The sequence below is a fragment of the Quercus lobata genome, chromosome 7, assembly GCF_001633185.2.
Source record: "Quercus lobata isolate SW786 chromosome 7, ValleyOak3.0 Primary Assembly, whole genome shotgun sequence".
In the NCBI taxonomy this organism is placed as follows: Eukaryota; Viridiplantae; Streptophyta; class Magnoliopsida; order Fagales; family Fagaceae; genus Quercus; species Quercus lobata.
This window is the reverse complement of record NC_044910.1, coordinates 33,322,920-33,345,687: the sequence shown is the minus strand read 5'-3', so window position 1 is coordinate 33,345,687 and position 22,768 is coordinate 33,322,920. Positions and strand designations below refer to the sequence as shown.

The 22,768-nt window shown below is 37.8% G+C and overlaps 2 protein-coding genes across 2 annotated transcripts; both read left to right on the top strand.

The window, feature by feature from the left end:
- The first annotated feature begins 3,098 nt into the window (after nt 1-3,098).
- Nucleotides 3,099-4,958, top strand: LOC115951195 (protein LURP-one-related 15-like). Its single transcript, XM_031068384.1, has 3 exons — nt 3,099-3,368; nt 3,811-4,038; nt 4,686-4,958. The coding sequence occupies exons 1-3, from the start codon at nt 3,123-3,125 to the stop codon at nt 4,836-4,838; spliced, it is 627 nt and encodes a 208-aa protein (XP_030924244.1). The 5' UTR covers nt 3,099-3,122; the 3' UTR covers nt 4,839-4,958.
- A 3,486-nt stretch (nt 4,959-8,444) lies between these two features.
- LOC115954237 (protein LURP-one-related 15-like) lies at nt 8,445-20,236 on the top strand. The gene is made up of 3 exons (XM_031072145.1): nt 8,445-8,788; nt 9,517-9,744; nt 19,926-20,236. The coding sequence occupies exons 1-3, from the start codon at nt 8,495-8,497 to the stop codon at nt 20,058-20,060; spliced, it is 657 nt and encodes a 218-aa protein (XP_030928005.1). The 5' UTR covers nt 8,445-8,494; the 3' UTR covers nt 20,061-20,236.
- Nucleotides 20,237-22,768: the final 2,532 nt, after the last annotated feature.

Below are 22,768 nucleotides of genomic sequence, written 5' to 3'. Positions count from 1 at the left end.
ACTGGGTTTTTGATGTTGCCAATGAGAATTGGGTTTTTGATGTTGCTAATGAAAATTAGGCTTTTTGATATTACCAGTGAGAACTGGGCTTTTTGATGTTACTAATGAGAACTGTGCTTTTTGATAAATAATTTGCCTTGGGTTTGAACCATGGGCTTTGGTTATGGTATTTGAATTCCATTGATGAAATAATTTGCCATGGGTTTGAATCATGGGCTTATGGGTTTGAATCATGGGCTTTGATTATGGGGTTGAATCACATTGATAAAATATCATTGCCATGAATTTGAATCATGGGCTTTAATTATGAACTTGAATTCCATTAATAAAATTGTTTTGCCATGTATTTGAATCATGGGCTTTTTCAAATATTGCTAAGCATAAAAATTCTTGGGCTTTAGAAAGAATGAGATTTTAACTTGCTCAATAAATAATCTAGGCTTTACAAAAATATTGGGTTTTATAGTGTTTTACATTTGTAGCCCAATTTTGTGATGGAAAGAAGAATGGTTGTAGGCTAGCATAGTAATAGTAAAAAATATTTAGGTATGGCCAATAATTTGTTGGTGACGTTTGAAAAATAAATAGGTGTTATTTAAATAATATTAGGTGTAAAAAAATGTACCCTAACAGGGTGTAACTTTTGGTTGTATGTCACTAGCAATCTCAAAAGGCCCAGCTAAGTCAAATTAAGCCTTCTAGTCACCATGAGAATTAAGCCTTCTAGTCACACCTCATTGATTAGGATAACAATCACCCATAAAATCATTACTTGATTGGCGCAACATTTGTATTCCTTTTATCTTAACATTGTTGAGTAATGTTATAGACATAAATTATTTTATAACATTTTTACAAATTGTTGATGTGACTTTAGTATTTTTCAAATAATTATTGTAAGTAAAAATGAAATGTTAGTGATGGGCCTATATTAAAATTAGTAAGAATTTGTCACATCAGCAGTTTGTAAAATTGTTGTAAAATAATTTGTAAAAATATTATAAAAAAGTGACGTAGGATTTATCATAAAAATATTATAAAAACATTGTAAAAATAGCATTATTCATGTAATAATAGATAAACTATTAAGATTAAATAGGTATTGTATATAATAAATGAATAGAAAGTGCACCGTACGTAAAGAAATTCCTAGTTCTGATATTATTAGAATAATGATACATTTACAAACTATTTTACAACATTTTTACAAAATGTTGATGTGGCCAATCTTTTATTGGTTTTTATCTAGGCCCACCATTAATAATCACTTTTTTCATTTACTAATAGCCACTCACCACATCAACAGTTTGTAAAAAAATTTGTAAAATTGTTTGTATCTCTAGCATATTCTTTAAAAATAGTAAATTATTCTTTTAACTAGATTGTATTTTTAAATTTAAAATTGTTGAACTAAAAGATAAGTGACATAAGATTTATTATGAAAATATTATAAATATAGCATTGTTCGTATAATAATAGATAAACTATTAAGATTAAATAGGTATGTATATTTTTCTCAAAAAAATAGGTATGTATATAATAAATGAATAGAAAGTGCACCGTACGTAAAGAAATTCCTAGTTCTAATATTATCATGTTGCCTACGCGTTTGGAATACTGGGCAAAGAAAATTAATTGATAGGTCAAAGGAGGCTTAAAAAAAATGTTGGAACCGTAATGTTAAAGACTATGGACTTGTTCAACATTCATAACGGATAAGCCACGAATAATACATATGTAATTCATAATTGAGTGTGCTTTCTACGAGTGATATTATTTCACACACACTATTGCACATAAAGTACTCGTATAATTTTGCACTGAACTCATGACTTCATGTGTGCACTGGTTATTAGTTATTACCCTTTTAAAATGCATATGAGTGAGATGCAAAAAAGTCTATAAAAAATTGGGTTTCCCGAATTACAGAACTACAATTTATTTTAGCCAATCTGTTGTCAAGATCAAGCTGTGGTTTCGGGGTATAGTTTTCGACCACGCCAAAATAAAGACCCTCTTTCAATCCATTTACAGGTTGAAACTTGAAAGCGAGAGAATGACTAATATAAGGTGACTCAAGCCTGCCAGATTAGACCTTGTTTTGACTATGCAATTGGGAATTTAACTTCATACCCATTTACTTTCCACGATTATAGTCAAGTCAAAACGTGTTGTTTCTTATCTTGGTTCATATTAGGACATATAAATGCAAACATTTGTCTTCTATTCTTATTTGTAAAATGTAACCATACAATTGACCAATTATCATCAGTAATTCCCATTTTTTCCTCATTTCTTTCTTGTTAAAGTCCTAAATTAACGGGAGTAACATCGCTTTCATGTGAATTATGAAATGAGTGTTGCAACACTTATAAACCTTATAAACTAATAAATTAATGAGTTAACAATCACAAAAGCAAAATTCAAACACTATTTATTCTATTATTTAAGTAACATCAATTACATTATTGTCACTTTTTTTTTTAAAGCATTATTATAACGCTTGGTCATAAATTTTTAGTATGATAATAATTTTAGCATTTTCTTTAAAACACATTTATTGAAAATTTTGTGTGACAAAACTTATTGAATTATTTAATTTATTTATGCTTATGCAACTAGAAAACTAATTAATTGTAGGTTCCAGTTATTTCAATTGGTAAAATCTCTGATAGTTAAATAAGAGACTTAGAGTTCAATCCCAGCTTATACCAAAAAGACAAAAACCGATTGGTATTTTAATTTGATGATAAAAAAAAAATAAAAAAACCTAAGTTGAAAAGGCCCTCAGGCAATGCTGCTGCACAAAGGCCACAGCGTAGCTTAAGTCAGAGCTTTTGAGTTTTCACTCTTCCAACTAAGTTGAAAAGTTCTAGTCTGCCAAGGATTGAGAGTTTGAAATTTGAACCCGTAGCCCATGTGGGGATGGAAAAAAAAAAATCATACTTGTCAATTGAAAATTTCTGGGGCATACTGCAATGTAAACATTTTCTTAGTCTTGAATTTCATACACAAAGGGATAGGCCCCCACTGCATATAAATAAGAAACTTCAAAATTTCTTAGGACAAACTTACCAACAAGATAGAAGTATAGAACATAGAACAGCTTGAATCCCATCATTATGGCAGAACCGAGTGCACCACAAGCTAATCCCCTTTGGGTGATTAGCCCTCACTATTGTGCCCCTTACCCTGTGGATCTTGGAATTGTCAGGAAAGTTTTTACCATAAGTGATGGCAACTTTGTTGTCACCGATACTAATGGCAACATTATTTTCAAAGTAAAAGGAGTCCTCTTAACCCTCGTTCATCAACGTCGGATCATAGTTGATGCTGCTGGAAATCCTATTGTTACTATTCGAGATAAGGTAATTACCAACCTCTAATTAGTGATTTGTTCTTAGATCAAGAAAAAATAAATTTATTGATTTGTTAGCAGTGAGAAGAAAGCTAGCTAAATAAGTGCCCGTTTCCCTGTCTCAACACGTATATTTCATGGTTTAAATTTTATCTTTTTTATGTAAAGAGTCTAGGAACAACAATTTTTACAAATTTTTTCACCGTTGTTAACATGGTATGTTATGTAGTAAAAGTAGTGTCGCTGCAGAACCCAGTCGACATTAATGTTGTGTTCTGGGCAAAGCTTTTATTTTTATTTTATTGATATCTAATCTGGTGCATGCATATATATGTTGTCATGTTATTTAAAATTTTAATTTACATGACACTAAATACATCTTTATATTTATACTACTTGATCTGAAACATTAAATAAGCTTTTTTTTTTTTTTTTTTTTTCCCTTAATGCAGGTAATGAGTGCACATAGCAGGTGGCAAGCTTTTAGGGGAGAAAGCACAGATTCTAAAGATTTGCTCTTCAGCGCTAAGACACATTCTGTGCTCTATCTCAAGACTAAATTAGATGTGTACTTAGCACATAACACAACGGAGAAGGTTTGTGATTTCAAGGTTGAAGGGAGTTGGCTCGAACGGTCTTGTGTCATTTATGCTGGGGACTCTTCCACAGTCATTGCCAAAGTAAGATATTCACTGCACAATTAAACATGCACAAAATCTCTCTTAGTTGGTAAAAACCACCTCATAATATATGATTAATATAATCAATTACCCTTATAGCTTTGGATAGATGTATTCAAAGATAAATTTGGATTTCAATTTTCATTAATTCTAGAGTCATTATATTAGACATAAATTTTTACATTACCTATTGTAATTAGTGAAAAAAAAAAGAATATTATTGATAAGTGTAAGTGAAAGTAATGCTGTTCCAATCATAAAAATAGTGTTAGTGAAAAAAGTTGCATCCTTCTCATTACTCTTCAAATTTTTATTTTTGAAGCCCATTCCTCTTCAATTTATATTTTAAATCATTTGAATAAATAAATTGGCAAAACATTTTTTTTTCTATCAATGGAATTTATAGATGAATTTGAGTTTTATTACTTTGTGAATTTTGGATTGATGCACTTAAAATGTGGTTTTTGAGCTCTTTCTCACAGTAAGGTATTTCTAATATGTTGAGGCATATGCATTTTCCCCCTTTTAAAGAAATGAATTTGAGCACCCTAAATTGAATTTTTAATAATATTGTCAATGCGCAATTTCAATACACAAATATTGGGAAAAAGCTTAAACTAATTCAATTGGTACTTTGGGAATTGCAGATGCATAAGAAGCGCACGGCTCAAAGCATTTTGATTGGAAAGGATAACTTCATGGTGACAGTTTATCCTAACATAGATTATGCATTCATAGTTGCCCTTATTGTGATTCTAGATGAAATTAACCGTCCGAGTAAAGCAGTAGTAGTTGTGTAATTTAACTGGTATGTAATTTTAACAAAGATATTTAGAATTCAAATATGTCATTTCCCATTATAAAACTATCAAATTTACCCCACCCCTAAAAAAACTGATGTTGTACAATGAAATTGAGAAGGTTGGTTGGAAACAATAAGTTTGTATGATGTATAGTAATAAATGAAGTTTGGCTTGATATTTTCATCGTCGGCTTCTCCTTCTTCTTTTAAGTATATTGTGCATCTTCTTTTCTTTTTTTAAAGTATACTTGTTATTAGTTTCTCTCAATATTTCAATAATTTTTGCCTAGAGCCTTGTAACACAATTAGTTAGTACCTCCTAGCATTTCCAACATAAAAATCTAGGATTCAAATCCCCCCACTTCCAACTATGCTCATAGTGAACCTATTAACTAACACGTTCTCAATTTTAATGATATCCAAATTTTAATGATATCCCTTACTTTGATGGGGTATTATACAAAGAAGATAGCATATATTGGATATTGAAGATTTTTTTTCTTTTGCAAAGAATCCTAAAGATTTCAAGGTGCAAGTTGTATCAAGCACATTTAACGGTTTGGTCAAGTTTTAAAACATTGCATCTTTTGCCTCATACCAACCACATTTAACGGTCCCTCACACGGTCACACCGATAGAAAGGAAGCCTTACATAGATTCCAGCATATATATAAAGGCAAAATATCATGTGCACAGAGGCAAATAGATATTCTAGCATCAACGATATAAAAGAAGCCCCCCAGATTAGGTTCTTTCAAATCCAAACATGTATTTCCTCATCATGTAAGTACACAAAAATAGATCTAAGTAGAAAAAAAAAATGAATCGAAGTGATCCAAATGGACTGAATTGGACAAAATGGAACAAAGTGGACAAAATGGACAAAATCGGACAGAATAGGAATAAGGTGGACTGAATAAGACTGAATAGACCGAATAAGAATGAATAGTCCAAATTGAACCGAAATGCACAGAATAGACCAAATAGGAACAAATTGCACCGAATAGGACAGAAATGGACAGGCTAGACTAAAGTGGACCAAATAAGACCAATGTGGACTAAATAGGACCGAAGTGGACAGAATGAACCAAATAGAACCAAATTGGACAAAATAGACCAAATAGGACCAAAGTCGACCGAATGGCCCAAATAGGATTGAAGTGGATTAAGGTGGACAAAATGAACTGAATAGTGGAAAAAATGGACTGAATAGAACCAATGTGGATAAAATGGACTGAATAGGACCAAAGTAGACCGAATGGCCTGAATAGGACCAAAGTAGACCGAATGGCCTGAATAGGACTGAAGTGGATCAAAGTGGATTGAATAGGACCAAATTGAACCAAAGTAGACAGAATGAACCAAATAGGACTAAAGTGGACCAAATAGAGCTTTAGTGGACAGAATGGACTAAATAGGACCGAATATGACTAGATTGGACCGAAGAGGATAGAATGGACCGAATAGAACCAATGTGGACCAAATAAGACTTTTGAATATGTAAAGTTGTGATTTACAACTATTTTTTATGTTAGCTTTGTTCCATGACAAAAAGTGTTGTAATTGCAATAAATTATTTCCTTGTATTTTGTGGGATTTTATTGTATTGGGTTTAGTATTAAGTTGGTGAAGAATTAAGCTTGCAATGAAGATCAGTGCAATTTCGCGACTATCTCGTAAGAAGCTCACAAGTAAAGGTTCTCGTGAAAAGATCACGTGAGAAGCACATGCTAGAAGCTAAAGAGTCAAGTGTCAAGCTGTATTTTGCAAGTACTTCGCAAGAAAGGCCATCTCGTGAGATACCCACGAAACTCTCTGTATAGAGAATTTTAAGTGTGACTTTCTTACCCTTTACCCATACTATATATACCCTCATTACCCACAAAAGTAGAGAAGGCTATTCAGAGAGAAAACCCTAGAGACGTTTCTACAACATAACCCACCCTTGTTTAGAGAGAGCTACTCATCCTTTAGTGAGAAATCATTGTAGTCTTTTTTCATTTCCTCTCCCATTGTTATACCTTGAGAGGAGATTTGTACTCAAACACAACCCACACCTATTTAGAGTGTAGAAAGTGTTTTGAAATTTAGGCAGCATTTGGGATTTGCCAATGAGGCTTGGAGGGTGCAATCGGGCGGTATTGTGGGATCCAGATAACTAGGGAAGACAAGACTTTGAGAAGTCCATTGGTAGCAAGAGTTTGGAAAGGTCAAGTACATTGGGTAGATTAGGCTTGAAGGGTCTTTTTGATATTTGTGTACACCAACTTATTCTCTAGTGGATTGATTTCAACTTGGAGGGTCACGGAAAGGTTTTTCACCGAGTTCTTTGGTTTCCTCTTCGATAACACATCATTGTGTTATCTTGTGGTTGCATCTCTCTTCTCTTACTTTTTGTGCCTTACATTTATTGTTTATTGCTTATGTTCATGCACTAGAGTAGTTCTGGTTTATTCCGCTTCATTTACTCTTGTTCCGCACCTAGATAAGTTAAAGTAAAAGCAATTTAGCCATAATTTAAAATTGGGCGTCTAAACAAGCTATAGTGTTTCACACTAATTTGAGCTTTCAGAATATTTATCATTTTTATGGCATTTTTAGGGCTCATATTTCTAATTTTTAACGTCTATTTTAGTATTTTCTTTGTATTTTTTAACTCAAAACTAAAGCGTTTAGCCCAAATATAATAAAATTTCATAATTTTTAACCCAAAAATTAAAACAAAAAGGAATTTTTGAGCTAAGATTGAAAAGAAAACCTACAAAAAGAATCAATTTTAGGCCCAATTAGCCTAAAATGGACTAAAGGGAGACCGAAATTGATCGAGTGAACCGAATTGGACCAAATAGAAATTGTCTAATTTTTAAGAAGAACAAATTATCTTCAAAAAAATTTAGATAAAAATTTATACATTATATTACAATACAAAATAATTATTTATTCTCACTCATCACATGAGTTTGCTACTAGTTATATAGAAAAGCTAATTAAAATATGTCAAGAATCCTTTTTTTTTTTTTCTTTTTTCTTTTTTTCTGAGAAAAATATTTCAAGAATCTCGTTAGACTGAGAGGACCATTTTAAGCTCTAAGTACAATGTGGCCTGTATATTTTTGCTCTGGATAAGAAGAGTCAAAATCTGATTCAGTCAGGCTTTAAAACATTGCATCTTTTGCCTCATCCCAACCACATTTAACGGTCCCTCAAAGGCTCAAACCGATATAAAGGAAGCCTTGCACAGATTCCAGCATATATATATATATATAAAGGCAAAATATTATGTGCACAGAGGCAAATGATACTTTCCATTTCCTTATTTAATTAAATACTATAAATCTAAAGATTTACTAAGTGCCCTATAAAAGAAGTCTCGCATAGATATTCTAGCATCAACAATATAAAGGAAGCCGCCTTAGCTTCCAGCATAAAGTTGCAAAATATGTTCTTCCTAATCCATTTCAATAATGTGGCCGGAATCCACACACAATAAGGAAGATGATGCATATATCCGACACATAAAATACTCACTTCTATTCAAAGTTCCTTCCTAGCAATATCTATAAAAGAGGCCTCACTCAAAAATCTTTTAGCAAAAGACCCAAAAGCAAGACTAGTGTTATTTACAAACACCTATAGTACTCTTGCCTCAATATCATGGCTAAACCAGTCGTGGCCAAACCATTCATGGTTCAACCCCTTCCAGTTATAGCTCCAGCTGGTACACTTTTTGTCACTCCTGTTCCAATTATCGGCCCTCAGTACTGTGAACTTTACCCAGTTGATCTTGCAATTATTAGAAAGGTCATGATCATTTCCGATGGCAACTTTGTTGTCACGGACACCAATGGGAATGTCATTTTGAAAGTGAAGGGAGCCATACTAAGCCTTCGTGACCGTCGTGTCCTGATTGATGGTACTGGAAATCCTATTGTCACTCTTCGACAGAAGGTTTGAAGATTTTGAATTTGTTATTTGGTTTAATTATACTTAAATTCTTTTGAGTTCGAGATTGGGAGAGAGGTTGTAAGTCTATTCTTCTTCCTTTTTTTAATGAAAACGATTTGCATGCATCACTAGAGATTTTTATTTATATAATAAATCTAATTTATGTAGGTTCTAGTTAGCTCAACTAGTAAAGTCTTTGATGATTAAATAAAAGATTTGAAATTCAATCTCCGTATACACCAAAAACTGATTAGTGTCTTGGTCTGATAATAAAAAGTTATCATCAGGAGTGTACGTCATAAGTTGAAACTCTCTTCAAAAAAAAAAAAAAAAATCTAACTTACATTAATCATTTGTTTGCCATTTAAAATTGAGTCAAAATAGCCAAGAGCCCCTAACTATTGACTTATCATAGCCTTTATGACTGTCATGTCGTAATTGATGTTGCTTGTGTTTCCAACGAAGGAATTCATGGTTCAAATTTACCCGCTCCAAACTATTGAATTACCTAAAAATATTGTGAGTTAAAATACATATTTTTGAGATTAAATACTAATCCAAAATAACTTTAAAATAATGTTTACTAGCTAGCTTAATTACATGATAAACAAAAATAAAAACCACAAGAGAAATGTCATTTTCTAAGTAAATATGAGGTCACATTTCCAACCTCAAAAAAAAGCTAGAATAATTTATCCTTTTTATTTTATCCTTTTCATGTTTTTATGTAGATGATGACTGCTCATGACAGATGGCAAGTCTTTAGGGGTGATAGTGAAGACCCCTTTGATCTAATTTTTAGCGTAAAGCGATCTTCTCTGCTTCAACTGAAGACCAAGTTACTTGTGTACTTGGCAAATAACAGAAACGAGGATGTTTGTGATTATAAGGTCGAAGGGAGCTGGTTTGAAAAATCTTGTATCATTTATGCTGGAGAATCTTCCACTGTGGTTGCCCAGGTAAGGTCCCCCACTTTGAAAAGTGGAAGTAGAAGAATTTGGATTATAAACGAGCGGAAACAAACTGACTATTAAATGTTAAAGATTAATATATATATATATATATATATATAACTAAAATTATCACATAAATTTTGACTTAATATTAAAGTTACCGTAATTTTCATCAAAAAAAATATATATATATATATATATATATATATATATATGTAGGGGCTACAGCCCAAAATAATGAGTTGGGCCTTGGGCCCGTCCGAGAAGGCAACGTGGCTCAGCGATCCACGTTTTAAGCCTTATCACGAGAGGCAAAGAAAAAGGTTCAAGGAGGAATTCCTCCTCGGACACTAAAAATCCGGAGCAGAGGTACGTCCAAGCCACTGAAGCACATCCCCTAAATACGTGAAAATGATGGAAACACAAAATATCTCAGCAAAAACTACCACCACCACATTGAATGCACTACAACTACCTTCCTGGCCACATTAATGTAGAGAAGACCCCTGAGCAGTGTTGTCTTGGTCACCGCAACTCACAAAGGATTGAAAGAGATGTCTGATGGGATGGGTGCTCAAGTGGAGGCTTGGATGATCAACAAGTGTAAAGCCCCAGATGTTAAAGAAGGGTCTATATAATGTATAGAAACCCCCATAAGAAAGGGGGATAGAAAAAAGAGGGGAGAATACTGTGGCATGCAAAGAAACCCTAATATGCCGGTCTGTATACATAAATTAGACTTTGAATCTCCTCGAACTGTGAGATTTTTCAACGTAATAGTTTTTGTTCTTGTCCATGTGTACCTTTATCCAATGCAAATCTCTGTCTAACTTATCTAACCTTAGTTCTTAAACCCGTACTCTACTAAATTCATTGTGTTGGACTTTTTGGATCGAGACTTCACACGATTGGGGTTTGGGCTCCTAAAATTGTCCCCCTACAATATATATATATATATATATATATATATATATATATATATATTAACTTTCTCTAATATTATCACATAAATTTTGGAGAATTCACAATTATATACATCATTATTTTTTAGTATATATTTTTTAATTATTTAAATTCTATTCAATATTTAAAATTTTAAACTCTTCATTAGAATATTACCAAATCATAATTAGAATTATCATAATTATCAAATTTCATTTTTAGATTAAAAATAAAAGTAAAAGATAGAAAAAAAATCATAATTTTTAAAACTTTTTATTCAGACCACAAGGCGAATTCAAGTTTATTATTACTAAGCTAATGTGGGGCCCGGCCCAGAAATAATGGGCTATTCCAAATTCAGGCCCGTCCGAGGAGCGTCCTGTCCGAAGAAAAACCACATATGAAGCATTACCCAATCCCAATAAACGCCAAGGAAACCTGTCCGAGGAGTAACTCCTCCTCGGACATCACGAAGCCCAGACGAGGAACTCTCCCCAGCCATTTCAGTTCATCCTCCCAACATATAAAATGAATAAAATCCAAAATATCTTATGGAGAGCTACCACCACATTAATTGCGCCCCAACCACCCTCTTGGCCGCATTAATGAGGAAAAGACCCCTGAACAGTACCGCCTTGGCCTCTGCAACTCACAAAGGGAGAGATGAGGGCGTCTGATGGGACAGGTACTCAAGTAGATGCTTAGATGATTAACAAGTGTAAGGTTGAGATGAGAGGAGGGGAACTATATAATGTAGCGGAGTCCCTCAAAGAAGGGGACGGAGAAACTGTATTATGAACTGAAGAAATAGAATTACACTTGAGAGATCCATTCTTATGCTTTTGTTTTCTGCAATAATATTGTCCATGTACTAGACCGAATAGGCTCACTGAGGTTAAGTTCTTTGACCCATCCTCTACAAATATTTATTGTGGATTGCGCTTTGGGCCAAGGCCTGATCAATAGAATTTGGGCCAGGAAAATCGTGCAACTACAATTGGCGCCGTCTGTGGGAAGAACTAGGGCATCAGCTAGCACAACGGTCAAGCATGGCAGAACTAGGTCCGCACCAGGAGAATCCTCACCAGGCTAACTCCCAACAGACACAACCCGCCGAGTCCCAGAGGCAAAATAACCCCGTCAACCCAGGCCACAGGGGAAATCGTGAGGGAAGTGTGCATACTATCCGAACAAGCCAGAGTCACACTCAGATAGGTAGTCACGTGTCCCAGAGGCAAAATAGTCACCAGGCCATGCAGCGAGAGATAGATGATCTGAAGAGGAAGCTACGACGGGCACAACGAAGACGATCTCCTTCAGACTCAGACGAATCCTCTAATGCGGAGGATGTGAGTTACCGACAGAGGTCAAGGACCCCCCCAAGTGAAACCTTTTCCTACGAAAAGGAACCACGCCCTGTGCGGAAGTATAAGAGCACATCCAGCAAAGGTTCAGGGAACGACGCCATGAAGAAGGCGTTGGACCAGGTTTCAAGGTCCCCTTTCACGTATAGAATTGAAGGGGCTAAGCTGCCTCGACGTTTCAACCAACCGGCATTCGCCATCTATAACGGTCGAGCAGACCCGGTAGAGCATGTGAGTCAATTTAACCAAAAGATGGCGATCTACTCGCAAAATGAAACCCTTATGTGTAAAATCTTCCCGTCCAGCTTGGGATCAATGGCGATGAGGTGGTTCAACGGCCTGAAGCAAATTCCGTAAGCTCATACAAGCAGCTCACTCGGGATTTCTGCTCCCGCTTTATCACCAACACCAGAGTCCCCAGGCCCCTCGGTTCGCTATTGTCCTTATCCATGCACGAGGGAGAGACTCTGAAAGCATACTCAGATAGATACTGGGAAGTGTATAACGACCTGGATGACAACCATGATACTGTCGCTATCAGCACATTCAAAAGCGGGCTCCCCACCGACCATGGCTTAAGGAAATCCCTCACTGGTAAACCGGTTGCCAACATTGATTAGTTGAGGGATAGGATCAACAAGTACAAAAGAGTGGAGGAAGATCAGCTGCAAGGGAGGGGAAAGGAGAAGGTTATCCCCCCCAAAGCAAATGATTTCAGGACGGAACGGCACAACCCTGTTCAGCCGAGGAGAGATTTTTCGCGGCAGGCTGGGCAGAGCAACCCGCAAACAGTGAATGCCGTATTCAGAGAGCCAGTACAACAGGTACTGGAGAAAGTAAGGGATGAGCCCTATTTCAGGTGGCCGGGAAAGATGGCTGGAGACCCTTCCAAACGTAACCAGAACCTGTACTGCCACTATTATCAGGACCATGGGCATACTACTGAGGACTGCAGGAATCTACGGAATCACTTAGATCAGTTGGTCCGAGAGGGAAAGTTACGTCACCTGCTGCCCCCATCGAGTGGCCACCCCGGCCAAGCAACACAAAAGCCTCGAAAGGACGTGTCCTTAAGACCCCCCACTGGGACGATACATGTCATCCTCGCTGTACCAGGAAGAACGGGGCCGCCCATCCCCAGGGTGTTAGTTGTTGATCGGCTCCCCTCCGAGGGCAGGCAAAGGGATCCCAAAAGGTCAAAAAAGGGAAGCTTTTTGATACTGGGATTCTCGGATGAGGATAAGAGAGGAACTATTCAACCTCACGATGACGCCTTGGTGGTCACGCTGAGGATTGGGGGCTTCGACGTGAAAAGGGTGATGGTGGATTCGGGAAGTGCAGTAGAGATAATGTACCCTGATCTGTACAAGGGGCTGAACCTGAAGCCAGAAGATTTGGCAGCTTATGACTCCCCCCTTCTCAGCTTCGAGGGAAGGATGGTTACGCCAAAGGGGCAAATCCGACTACCCATACAGACTGGGGCGGAGGTGGTGGAGGTGAATTTTATCGTGGTCGACGCTTATTCACCCTACACCGCAATAGTTGCAAGGCCATGGATCCATGCCCTAGAGGCCGTGACCTCCACACTTCACCAAAAAGTAAAATACCCATCCAGAAGACGAGTAGAAGAGATCCGAGGAGATCAGGCCGTATCCAGGCAGTGTATGGTGGCTGCCGTCTTACGTCAGCCCCATGCCGAGTCCTCGGCCCCTGAAAGTTTATAGCAATCAGCCGCCTCGGCAGAGCAAAATGATGGGCTGGCCGAGGAGATAAGGTGTGAAGGTTTAGATCGGATCGTTGTGAACGACGACCCAGAGAAGTTCTTTCAGGTCGGCTCTGAATTACCTTCTCAGGAAAAAGAGGAGCTGGTCAGATTTCTCAGAGAAAATGTCGACGTGTTCGCATGGGACGCCTACTACGCCCCGGGAGTTGATCCCAGCCTTATTTGTCACCACCTGAACGTCAACCCCTCTTCAGCTCCGAAGAAACAGCCACCCCGACGTCCTTCGAAGGAACACGCTAGTGCCGTAAGAGACGAAGTGGCGAAACTGAAAAGGGCAGGGGCTATCAAAGAGGTCTTCTATCCCGAATGGTTGGCAAACACGGTGGTGGTAAGAAAGAAGACAGGGAAGTGGAGGGTCTGCGTGGACTTCACGGACCTAAACAAGGCGTGCCCGAAGGACCCATTCCCCCTACCCCGAATCGACCGATTGGTGGATGCAACCGTGGGCCACCCTCGAATGAGCTTCCTGGACGCCTTCCAGGGCTATCATCAGATACCCCTTGCGCTGGATGACCAAGAGAAAACGGCTTTCATGACGCCCATCGGAAACTATCATTATAAGGTGATGCCGTTTGGGCTGAAGAACGCAGGCTCAACTTACCAAAGGATGATGACTCGGATGTTCGAGCCACAGCTGGGCAAGATCATTGAGGTTTATATAGACGATATGGTTGTAAAGAGCAAAAGGGTTTCCGAGCACGTGAATGACCTCGGAGTAATCTTCGCTATCTTAAGAGAGCACCGGTTGCGGCTGAATGCTTCCAAATGTTCATTCGGGGTCGGGTCTGGGAAATTCCTGGGGTACATGGTCACCCACAGGGGAATAGAAGTAAGCCCCGACCAAATCAAAGCCATTAACAGCCTACAGGTTCCTCGGAATCCGAAGGAAGTGCAGAAGCTCACTGGTATGATTGCAGCGTTAAACCGGTTCATATCGCGATCAGCGGACCGATGTCGACCTTTTTACCTCCTGATAAACAAATGGAAAGGGTTTGAATGGTCGGAGGATTGCGTTCGGGCTTTCCAGCAGCTTAAGGAATACTTGTCACGACCACCCATCATGTCCAGCCCTGAGGCAGACGAGGTGCTGTTTGCGTACATCGCTGTAGCTCCCCATGCTGTGAGCCTGGTACTGGTACGGGATGATAATGGGGTGCAGCGACCGGTTTACTATGTGAGCAAATCCTTGCATGAGGCTGAGGTGAGATACCTACCTCTAGAAAAGGCAATTCTGGCGATAGTGCACGCAACCCGGAAGCTTCCTCATTACTTTCAGGCGCATACGGTCATCGTTCTAACTCAGCTTCCCCTTCGAGCAGTACTTCGAAGCGCTGACTATACAGGAAGGATCGCCATGTGGAGTGCGCTCTTGGGAGCCTTTGATATTAAATATATGCCCAGATCCTCCGTCAAAGGACAGGTCCTCGCAGACTTGGTGGCGGAGTTTGCTGAGCCCTCCATAGAAACAATAACCTAGAAGAAAGACGGGGATGGAAAATCGGTTGGTGCGGTTTCAGCAGTTGGGACCATGCAATGGAAGGTCTACGTGGATGGCGCAGCTAACCAGAGAGGGTCAGGAGTGGGGATAGTTTTAACATCCCCGGACGGTGCTGTCATTGAAAAATCATTGAGGCTCGAGTTTTCGGCCACAAACAATGAAGCCGAATACGAAGCCTTACTTCAAGGGATGACGATGGTTCAAAGATTGGGCGGTAGAATAATAGAAGCGTTCTCGGACTCCAGACTGGTGGTCGGACAAGTGATGGGTGATCTGGAAGCTCGAGACACCAGGATGCAAGAGTATCTGGGGCAAGTCAAGCGGCTACAGGCGAATTTTGAATCCTTCAATCTGACGCACATCTCCAGGAGTGTAAACACCCATGCAGACTCGCTGGCCACTCTCGCCATGTCCTCGGCGCATAATCTGCCGCGAATGATCCTGGTCGAAGATCTAGCCCAGGCAAGCCCCATCAGCAGAAGCCCGGCCAGAGTCCATCAGATCAGAAAGAGTCACAGCTGGATGGACCCCATAAAGAACTTCCTTCAAAACGACGTCTTGCCGGAGGAAAAATTGGAAGCCGAGAAAATACGAAGGAATGCTCCTCGGTTCTGGCTATCAGAGGACCACAAACTATATCGACGCTCTTACTCTGGACCGTACCTACTCTGCGTACATCTAGAAGAATCTGAATCTCTGCTTGAGGAGTTACACGAGGGGATTTGTGGAAGTCATACTGGAGGAAGGTCGCTGGCACACAGGGCACTTACCCAAGGGTATTGGTGGCCGAACATGCAAAGAGAGGCCCAAGAATACGCTAAAAAGTGCGACCAGTGCCAAAGATTCGCCCCGAATATCCACCAACCTGGAGGAGTTCTCAACCCCCTCTCTAGCCCATGGCCGTTCGCACAATGGGGCCTTGATATAGTCGGACCCTTCCCCAAAGTTGCGGGGAACAAGCGATACATAATAGTCGGAACTGATTACTTCACTAAATGGGTGGAAGCCGAACCCTTGGCCAACATTAGGGACGTGGACCCCCAAAAATTCATCTGGAAGAACATCATCACCCGCTTCGGGACTCCGCGTGCACTCATTTCCGACAATGGTCTGCAGTTCGACAGTAAGAACTTTAGGGAGTATTACCGCGAGTTTGGAATTATTAACCGATACTCCACCCCCGCCTACCCTCAAGGAAATGGGCAGGTCGAAGCCGTGAACAAGGTCATAGTGAACGGAATGAAGAAGAGACTGGACGAGGCAAAGGGGAGATGGGTAGAAGAACTCCCCCACGTCTTATGGACATATCGGACGACGCCGCGACGATCGACCGGTGAGACCCCCTTCTCGATGACTTATGGGGCTGAGGTCGTGCTCCCAATCGAGAACAACTTCCCCACACTAAGGTCTAGATCGTTTACCCCAAACGATAACGACGAGCTATTGGAGCGGAGTCTGGACCTAGCCGAAGAAAAAAGGGAAAAAGCGATGATTCATATGGCCTATTATCACCAGAAGCTGAGACAAGGGTATGATGCTAACGTCAGACTGCGGCCTCTGGGTCCAGGTGATCTCGTGATGAGGAAGATTCTGGGCAGCGCAAAAAACCCCTCTTGGGGCAAGTTGGGGCCGAATTGGGAGGGACCATACCGTGTCACATCCGTGGTCAGAATAGGCGCCTACTACCTAGAAGATTTGGATGAAAAAACTGTACCTCGACCATGGAATGTAAATAACCTCAGAAGATATTGTTATTAATGAAAATGGCTTCGCCCACATTTTGTTTCGTGACTATCCACTGCTTGCTGGTCTACATGCCAATTTTTATAAGTTTTAAACAGAACCTAAGTCCTGCATGGCTCCTCGGACCACAGACTTAGGGGAAATTATTACTTAAGGCAACTATTCATAGTTTTAAACAGAACCTAAGTCCTGCATGGCTCCTCGGACCACAGACTTAGGGGAAATTATTACTCATGACAATTTTTATAAGTTTTAAACAGAACCTAAGTCCTGCATGGCTCCTCGAACCACAGACTTAGGGGAAATTATTACTTAGACAACTATTTATAAGTTTTAAACAGAACCTAAGTCCTGCATGGCTCTTCGGACCATAGACTTAGGAGAAATTATTACTTAAGACAACTATTTATAAGTTTTAAACAGAACCTAAGTCCTGCATGGCTCCTCGGACCATAGACTTAGGGGAAATTATTACTTAAGGCAACTATTCATAGTTTTAAACAGAACCTAAGTCCTGCATGGCTCCTCGGACCACAGACTTAGGGGAAATTATTACTCATGACAACTTTCATAGTTTTAAACAGAACTTAAGTCCTGCATGGCTCCTCGGACCACAGACTTAGGGGAAATTATTACTCATGACAATTTTTATAAGTTTTAAACAAAATCTAAGTCCTGCATGGCTCCTCGAACCACAGACTTAGGGGAAATTATTACTTAAGACAACTATTCATAGTTTTAAACAGAACCTAAGTCCTGCATGGCTCCTCGGACCACAGACTTAGGGGAAATTATTACTTAAGGCAACTATTCATAGTTTTAAACAGAACCTAAGTCCTGCATGGCTCCTCGGACCACAGACTTAGGGGAAATTATTACTCATGACGACTTTCATAGTTTTAAACAGAACCTAAGTCCTGCATGGCTCCTCAGACCACAGACTTAGGGGAAATTATTACTCATGACAATTTTTATAAGTTTTAAACAGAACCTAAGTCCTGCATGGCTCCTCGGACCACAGACTTAGGGGAAATTATTACTTAAGACAACTATTCATAGTTTTAAACAGAACCTAAGTCCTGCATGGCTCCTCGGACCACAGACTTAGAGGAAATTATTACTCAAGGCAACTATTCATAGTTTTAAACAGAACCTAAGTCCTGCATGGCTCCTCGGAACACAGACTTAGGGGAAATTATTACTTATGATAGATTGGGAGATTATTACTTAAAGGAAATCATTTTAATGCGTGCGCGCAGTCTGGCACCATCGCAACCCTCAAATGCGCAGCCCAAAAACCCATTTTATTTTGACCGTTTATCTGTATCTACATCGTTGCAAATGTTTAAAGAAGAGCGCTACTGACATGCATCCATAGTAGGCAAAACGAACATTTTATATTAACATTCCGAGTACATTAGAAAGAGAGGTCCTTACAAAAGAATGGAAAAATAGGACGACTCTCAGTCAAAAAAAAAAAGGGGGAAAGAGTACAAAGATCAAAAGCCTAGAAGGCTAAGCCTTAGCAGGAGGATCTTCTTTCTGCTCGGGCTGAGGAGGAGGAACCTCGATGGTAGAGTCTGCGACGGGATCCTTCGCCATATCAGGCACAAGGACAGCATCAGGCACCACCAGGTCCTGCTCTAAAGCCACTTGGGCGTCATCAGGCTTCTCTCGGATCTCCTGAGGATAGAAGATGTTCTCGGGCAGTCTTAGTGGAGTCCCTCAAAGAAGGGGACGGAGAAACTGTATTATGAACTGAAGAAATAGAATTACACTTGAGAGATCCATTCTTATGCTTTTGTTTTCTGCAATAATATTGTCCATGTACCAGACCGAATAGGCTCACTGAGGTTAAGTTCTTTGACCCATCCTCTACAAATATTTATTGTGGGTTGCGCTTTGAGCCAAGGCCTGATCAATAGAATTTGGGCCAGGAAAATCGTGCAACTACAGCTAACATGTTCGAGTTTTTTTTTTTTTTTTTTTTTGGTCAAATAACTTGAATTTGTTCACAAGCTTCTTATATCCTCATATATAGTAAACAACACGACTAAATTTTTTTCCCTTCCTATAATCAATAACTAAATTATGGTTTCAAATTTATATCATTTGAGATAGTTAGAATGATTTTTTTATGAAATTATAAAAACTAGATTCAACAACCTTGCATTGTTAAAAATTATATTATAAATTTTACTATAAAATAGAATACTATTTAAACTATCAATAATTTACAAATACTTATTTGGTATCTTATATATGAATGTATTCACAAACTTACGCAATCTAATATATCAGGCTATGTGAGTATGTTTTTATACATATATACATACAAACATAATATCATATATATATATATATATATGCTTAAATCAAGTTTCATATTCACAAACTTGTTAATGAACATATTTTTTTAATTTTACCTTAGCTTATTTAATGGTCAAACTTAAACTTGATTTTGAACTTGACTTATTTGCAAAAATAAACGAATAAAATTATTCTTTTTTCTTGAGACGCAATGAAATTATTTATAAACATTTTTATTCATTTATATCCCTAATTGGAAGATGTTATAACACGTGAATAATAATTGATGATATAGAAGTACTGGACTTCTTAGCCAAAATAAGGTACGTCATGTTTTGTACGTCATGTTTTAATTTGTTCCAATCGAAAGACTAAGTCCTCTCTTCGGTGTATCATCTGAAGACTTATATAGTCATCCTTATATTAAATGTAAAGACTAAGTCCTCTTCTTGGTTTATCATTTGAAGGCTTCAACCTTACATTAAGGTTTATCATTTGAAGGCTTCAACCTTACATTAAATTCAGTTTGTTAATGTTGAAAATGCAGATGCATGAGAAGATGACAGTTAAAAGTATTCTGATCGGGAAAGACAACTTCATGGTGACAGTTTATCCTAATATTGATTATGCATTCATAGTTACGCTTATCGTCATTCTAGACGCTATTAACCAGACCTTCTAGGGTCTAGATGATTTGTAACAGAAACTACAGTTTCGCTTTATCTATATGAATAAGTCATCCTTCCATTCTACTTCGGAAGTTAAGAAATTGAGCAGTGTGTTCACTTCACAATATGAACGTCCTTGCATGTGTATTTCAAACATTATATGAATAATAATATTGTTGTTGTTGCAAAATATTGTATGAAAATACTATATCTCATTAAGTTAAATACTAGTTGTTGAAGTGCGGCAATAGGCATGAATTCCAATAACCTAGCAGTATAGCCACATAAAAGAATAGAGAAAAAAGATGAGGTCAGCTTCTAGTTTTATGTATTTTGTGTGAGAGAGCACAAGGATGTAATTAGAATTTGAGTTTCTTGATAGTATTTTTGTGCATTATTGTATCTTCCGATTTTAATAGTGAAATTTTTCCATCATCATCGTATGGTAGACAATTTGTCAAATCATGTAAATTCTTGTATTCTTTATGTGTACTTGTTATTTAATTTTCACTTATTTACTATTATTGATTTAAGTCTTAGTGTGCTATTTGTACAACACTTGATATATAATATTTATACTTAATTAACTCCACTATATAAAGGAGCATTGTCCTTGTTGCTCTTGAGATGTACACACATACAATATGGTAAAAATGGAAGGGGAATACATGGATAAAGTGATAATTTTGTGGGTTAAAATGTGTTAATTGGAGCTCACCTTTTTTTTCATAATTAGATTACTAGTTTAAAGATCCTCTAAAAAATCCAGACATTTGAACAAACGGCTAAACTAGACTATCTGAAAGACATTATAGTCTTCTAGGAAGCATGGGTGTGGCAATTTGGTAGCCGCACCCATGTTGGACTCTTCTAGGATGCGGCGTGCGGCTTAGACGCGGTTGTACGCAGGTCCCATTAAAACCTGATGAAGAAGAGGCAGGCCATGTAAGAGAGGAAAAGAAGAAGCAGGAGAGGAGATAGAAGAGTGTACCGGTGAGAAAGAAAGAATAATAATAATGAGAGGTAGGTGAGTGAGACGACAAAAGTAAAAAAAATTTATTAGGATGTAGTGCAAATCACGTGAGTGGACACGGGAAATGGGAAAAAATGTATTTCCAAGAAGGTTTCTTGTATAGAAGGACCCCTAATGTTAAGTTTTATTACCAAAAAAAAAATATATTAATAAATTTAGTTAATAACAATATACTCATTTTATATAATTTTTTTTTAAGGGAAATGCTAACGAGTGTCCTTAGGCTATTGATTAACAATTCATTTTAGGTTTCATATTGACATCATTTTTATGGAAAATGAAAAAAATTTGTTAAAACATTAATTTTTTTTTTCTTTTCCCTTAAAAATTTTCATTAATTGAATTGTTAACCAATGCCCTAAGGATACTCGTTAGCATAACCCTTTTTTAATTATATTAAACTAAAAAATATGATGATGGGTTTATGTGGAGTCATACTTCTACTATTCACAACTCACCATATAAACAAGTTGTGATACAAATAGTGTCATTTTATGTAGCACCAACATTACTCCTGGTCCAATGACCTCTTGCTTCAGCTTTTTCTCTAAGGCTGAATGGCCTTACTTTGCTTCAGCTCCTTTTCAGTTTCAGGTGTAAGACACACTAAAGGCCACATCTCATTAAGAGTGTGTTTGTTTGAAAGTGAAATAGGGTGGATGAAAAATTTTGAAGAGAAAACAGAATGGAAAACTTTTTTTAAGTGTGTTTGGTTGGGTAGGGAGGAAGAAAAATATATAGTGGGGCTCAAGTATTTTTTTCCCCAGGCTTACCAAAATGTTTTCTCTCCAAAATGGGAAAAAAACTGAGTGGGGATGAATTTTTTCTTGATTGACAAAAATGCCCCATATGTATATGGGCTTCATCAAGTTGCTTTTTTTTCCTGCAGTAACGTTCCCCCCCCCCCCCCCCCTTTTTCTTTTCTGGGCAATTGCCTCTTTTTTTTTTTTTTTTTTTTGTCTTTTTAGCATTAACGTTGCTCTTTTTTTTTTTTCTTTTGATTTTCTAAGGCTTGGGTGTAGTAGTTTTTTTTTTTTAGCTGGACATGATTTTTTTTGGGACGTGATTTCTATTTTTATAATAAATTTGGGTGATTGCTCTTTTTTGTGTGATTATTTTTCACTTTTTTATTTTAATTAGGCATCATTATTTAACAAGAGTATATGAGTAAATTTATTCAAACTCATTTTTTCATCCCTCCATTTTTCCACTCTCAACCAAACAAAAAGTAGAGAAAATAAAAACTTTTCTATCCTCCCACTTTTTCACCCCTCCAAACAAACGGACCCTAAGAGATGGCTGACTTGTGAGACTTTGGGATACAAGCTCATTAATGAGCAAGTCTATCAAGTGTGGGAGAAATTATAAAATCTTCATAGTGGACAAGTGACGTGGTCTACCATTCCACTAAAAGACTCTCACTTGTTTAAAATTATTGAGTTAGAAATCTTTTTTAAACAGAAACTGGTTATTGACTCAGTTATTTTAAACAAGTGGGACTCTTTTAATGAAATGATGGACAAGTGACATAGTCCAATAGAGGACTGTATAATTTCTCCAAGTGTGGGCTCGAACCCACCAATGGTGCCCATGCACCCAACAGACCCCTTGGGTTGATTGTTATATAAGCCTAATTAAAAATTGGGTTTTCATTAAACTATTTAAACTTATTTTTTTATAAATAATTAC

Coding starts and splice junctions, on each gene's coding strand:
- LOC115954237 (XM_031072145.1), top strand. CDS start 8,495: ATGGCTAAACCAGTCGTGGCCAAACCATTCATGGTTCAACCCCTTCCA. Junction 8,789..9,516: donor TTGTCACTCTTCGACAGAAG/GTTTGAAGATTT, acceptor GTTTTTATGTAG/ATGATGACTGCTCATGACAG. Junction 9,745..19,925: donor CTTCCACTGTGGTTGCCCAG/GTAAGGTCCCCC, acceptor TTGAAAATGCAG/ATGCATGAGAAGATGACAGT.
- LOC115951195 (XM_031068384.1), top strand. CDS start 3,123: ATGGCAGAACCGAGTGCACCACAAGCTAATCCCCTTTGGGTGATTAGC. Junction 3,369..3,810: donor TTGTTACTATTCGAGATAAG/GTAATTACCAAC, acceptor CCCTTAATGCAG/GTAATGAGTGCACATAGCAG. Junction 4,039..4,685: donor CTTCCACAGTCATTGCCAAA/GTAAGATATTCA, acceptor TGGGAATTGCAG/ATGCATAAGAAGCGCACGGC.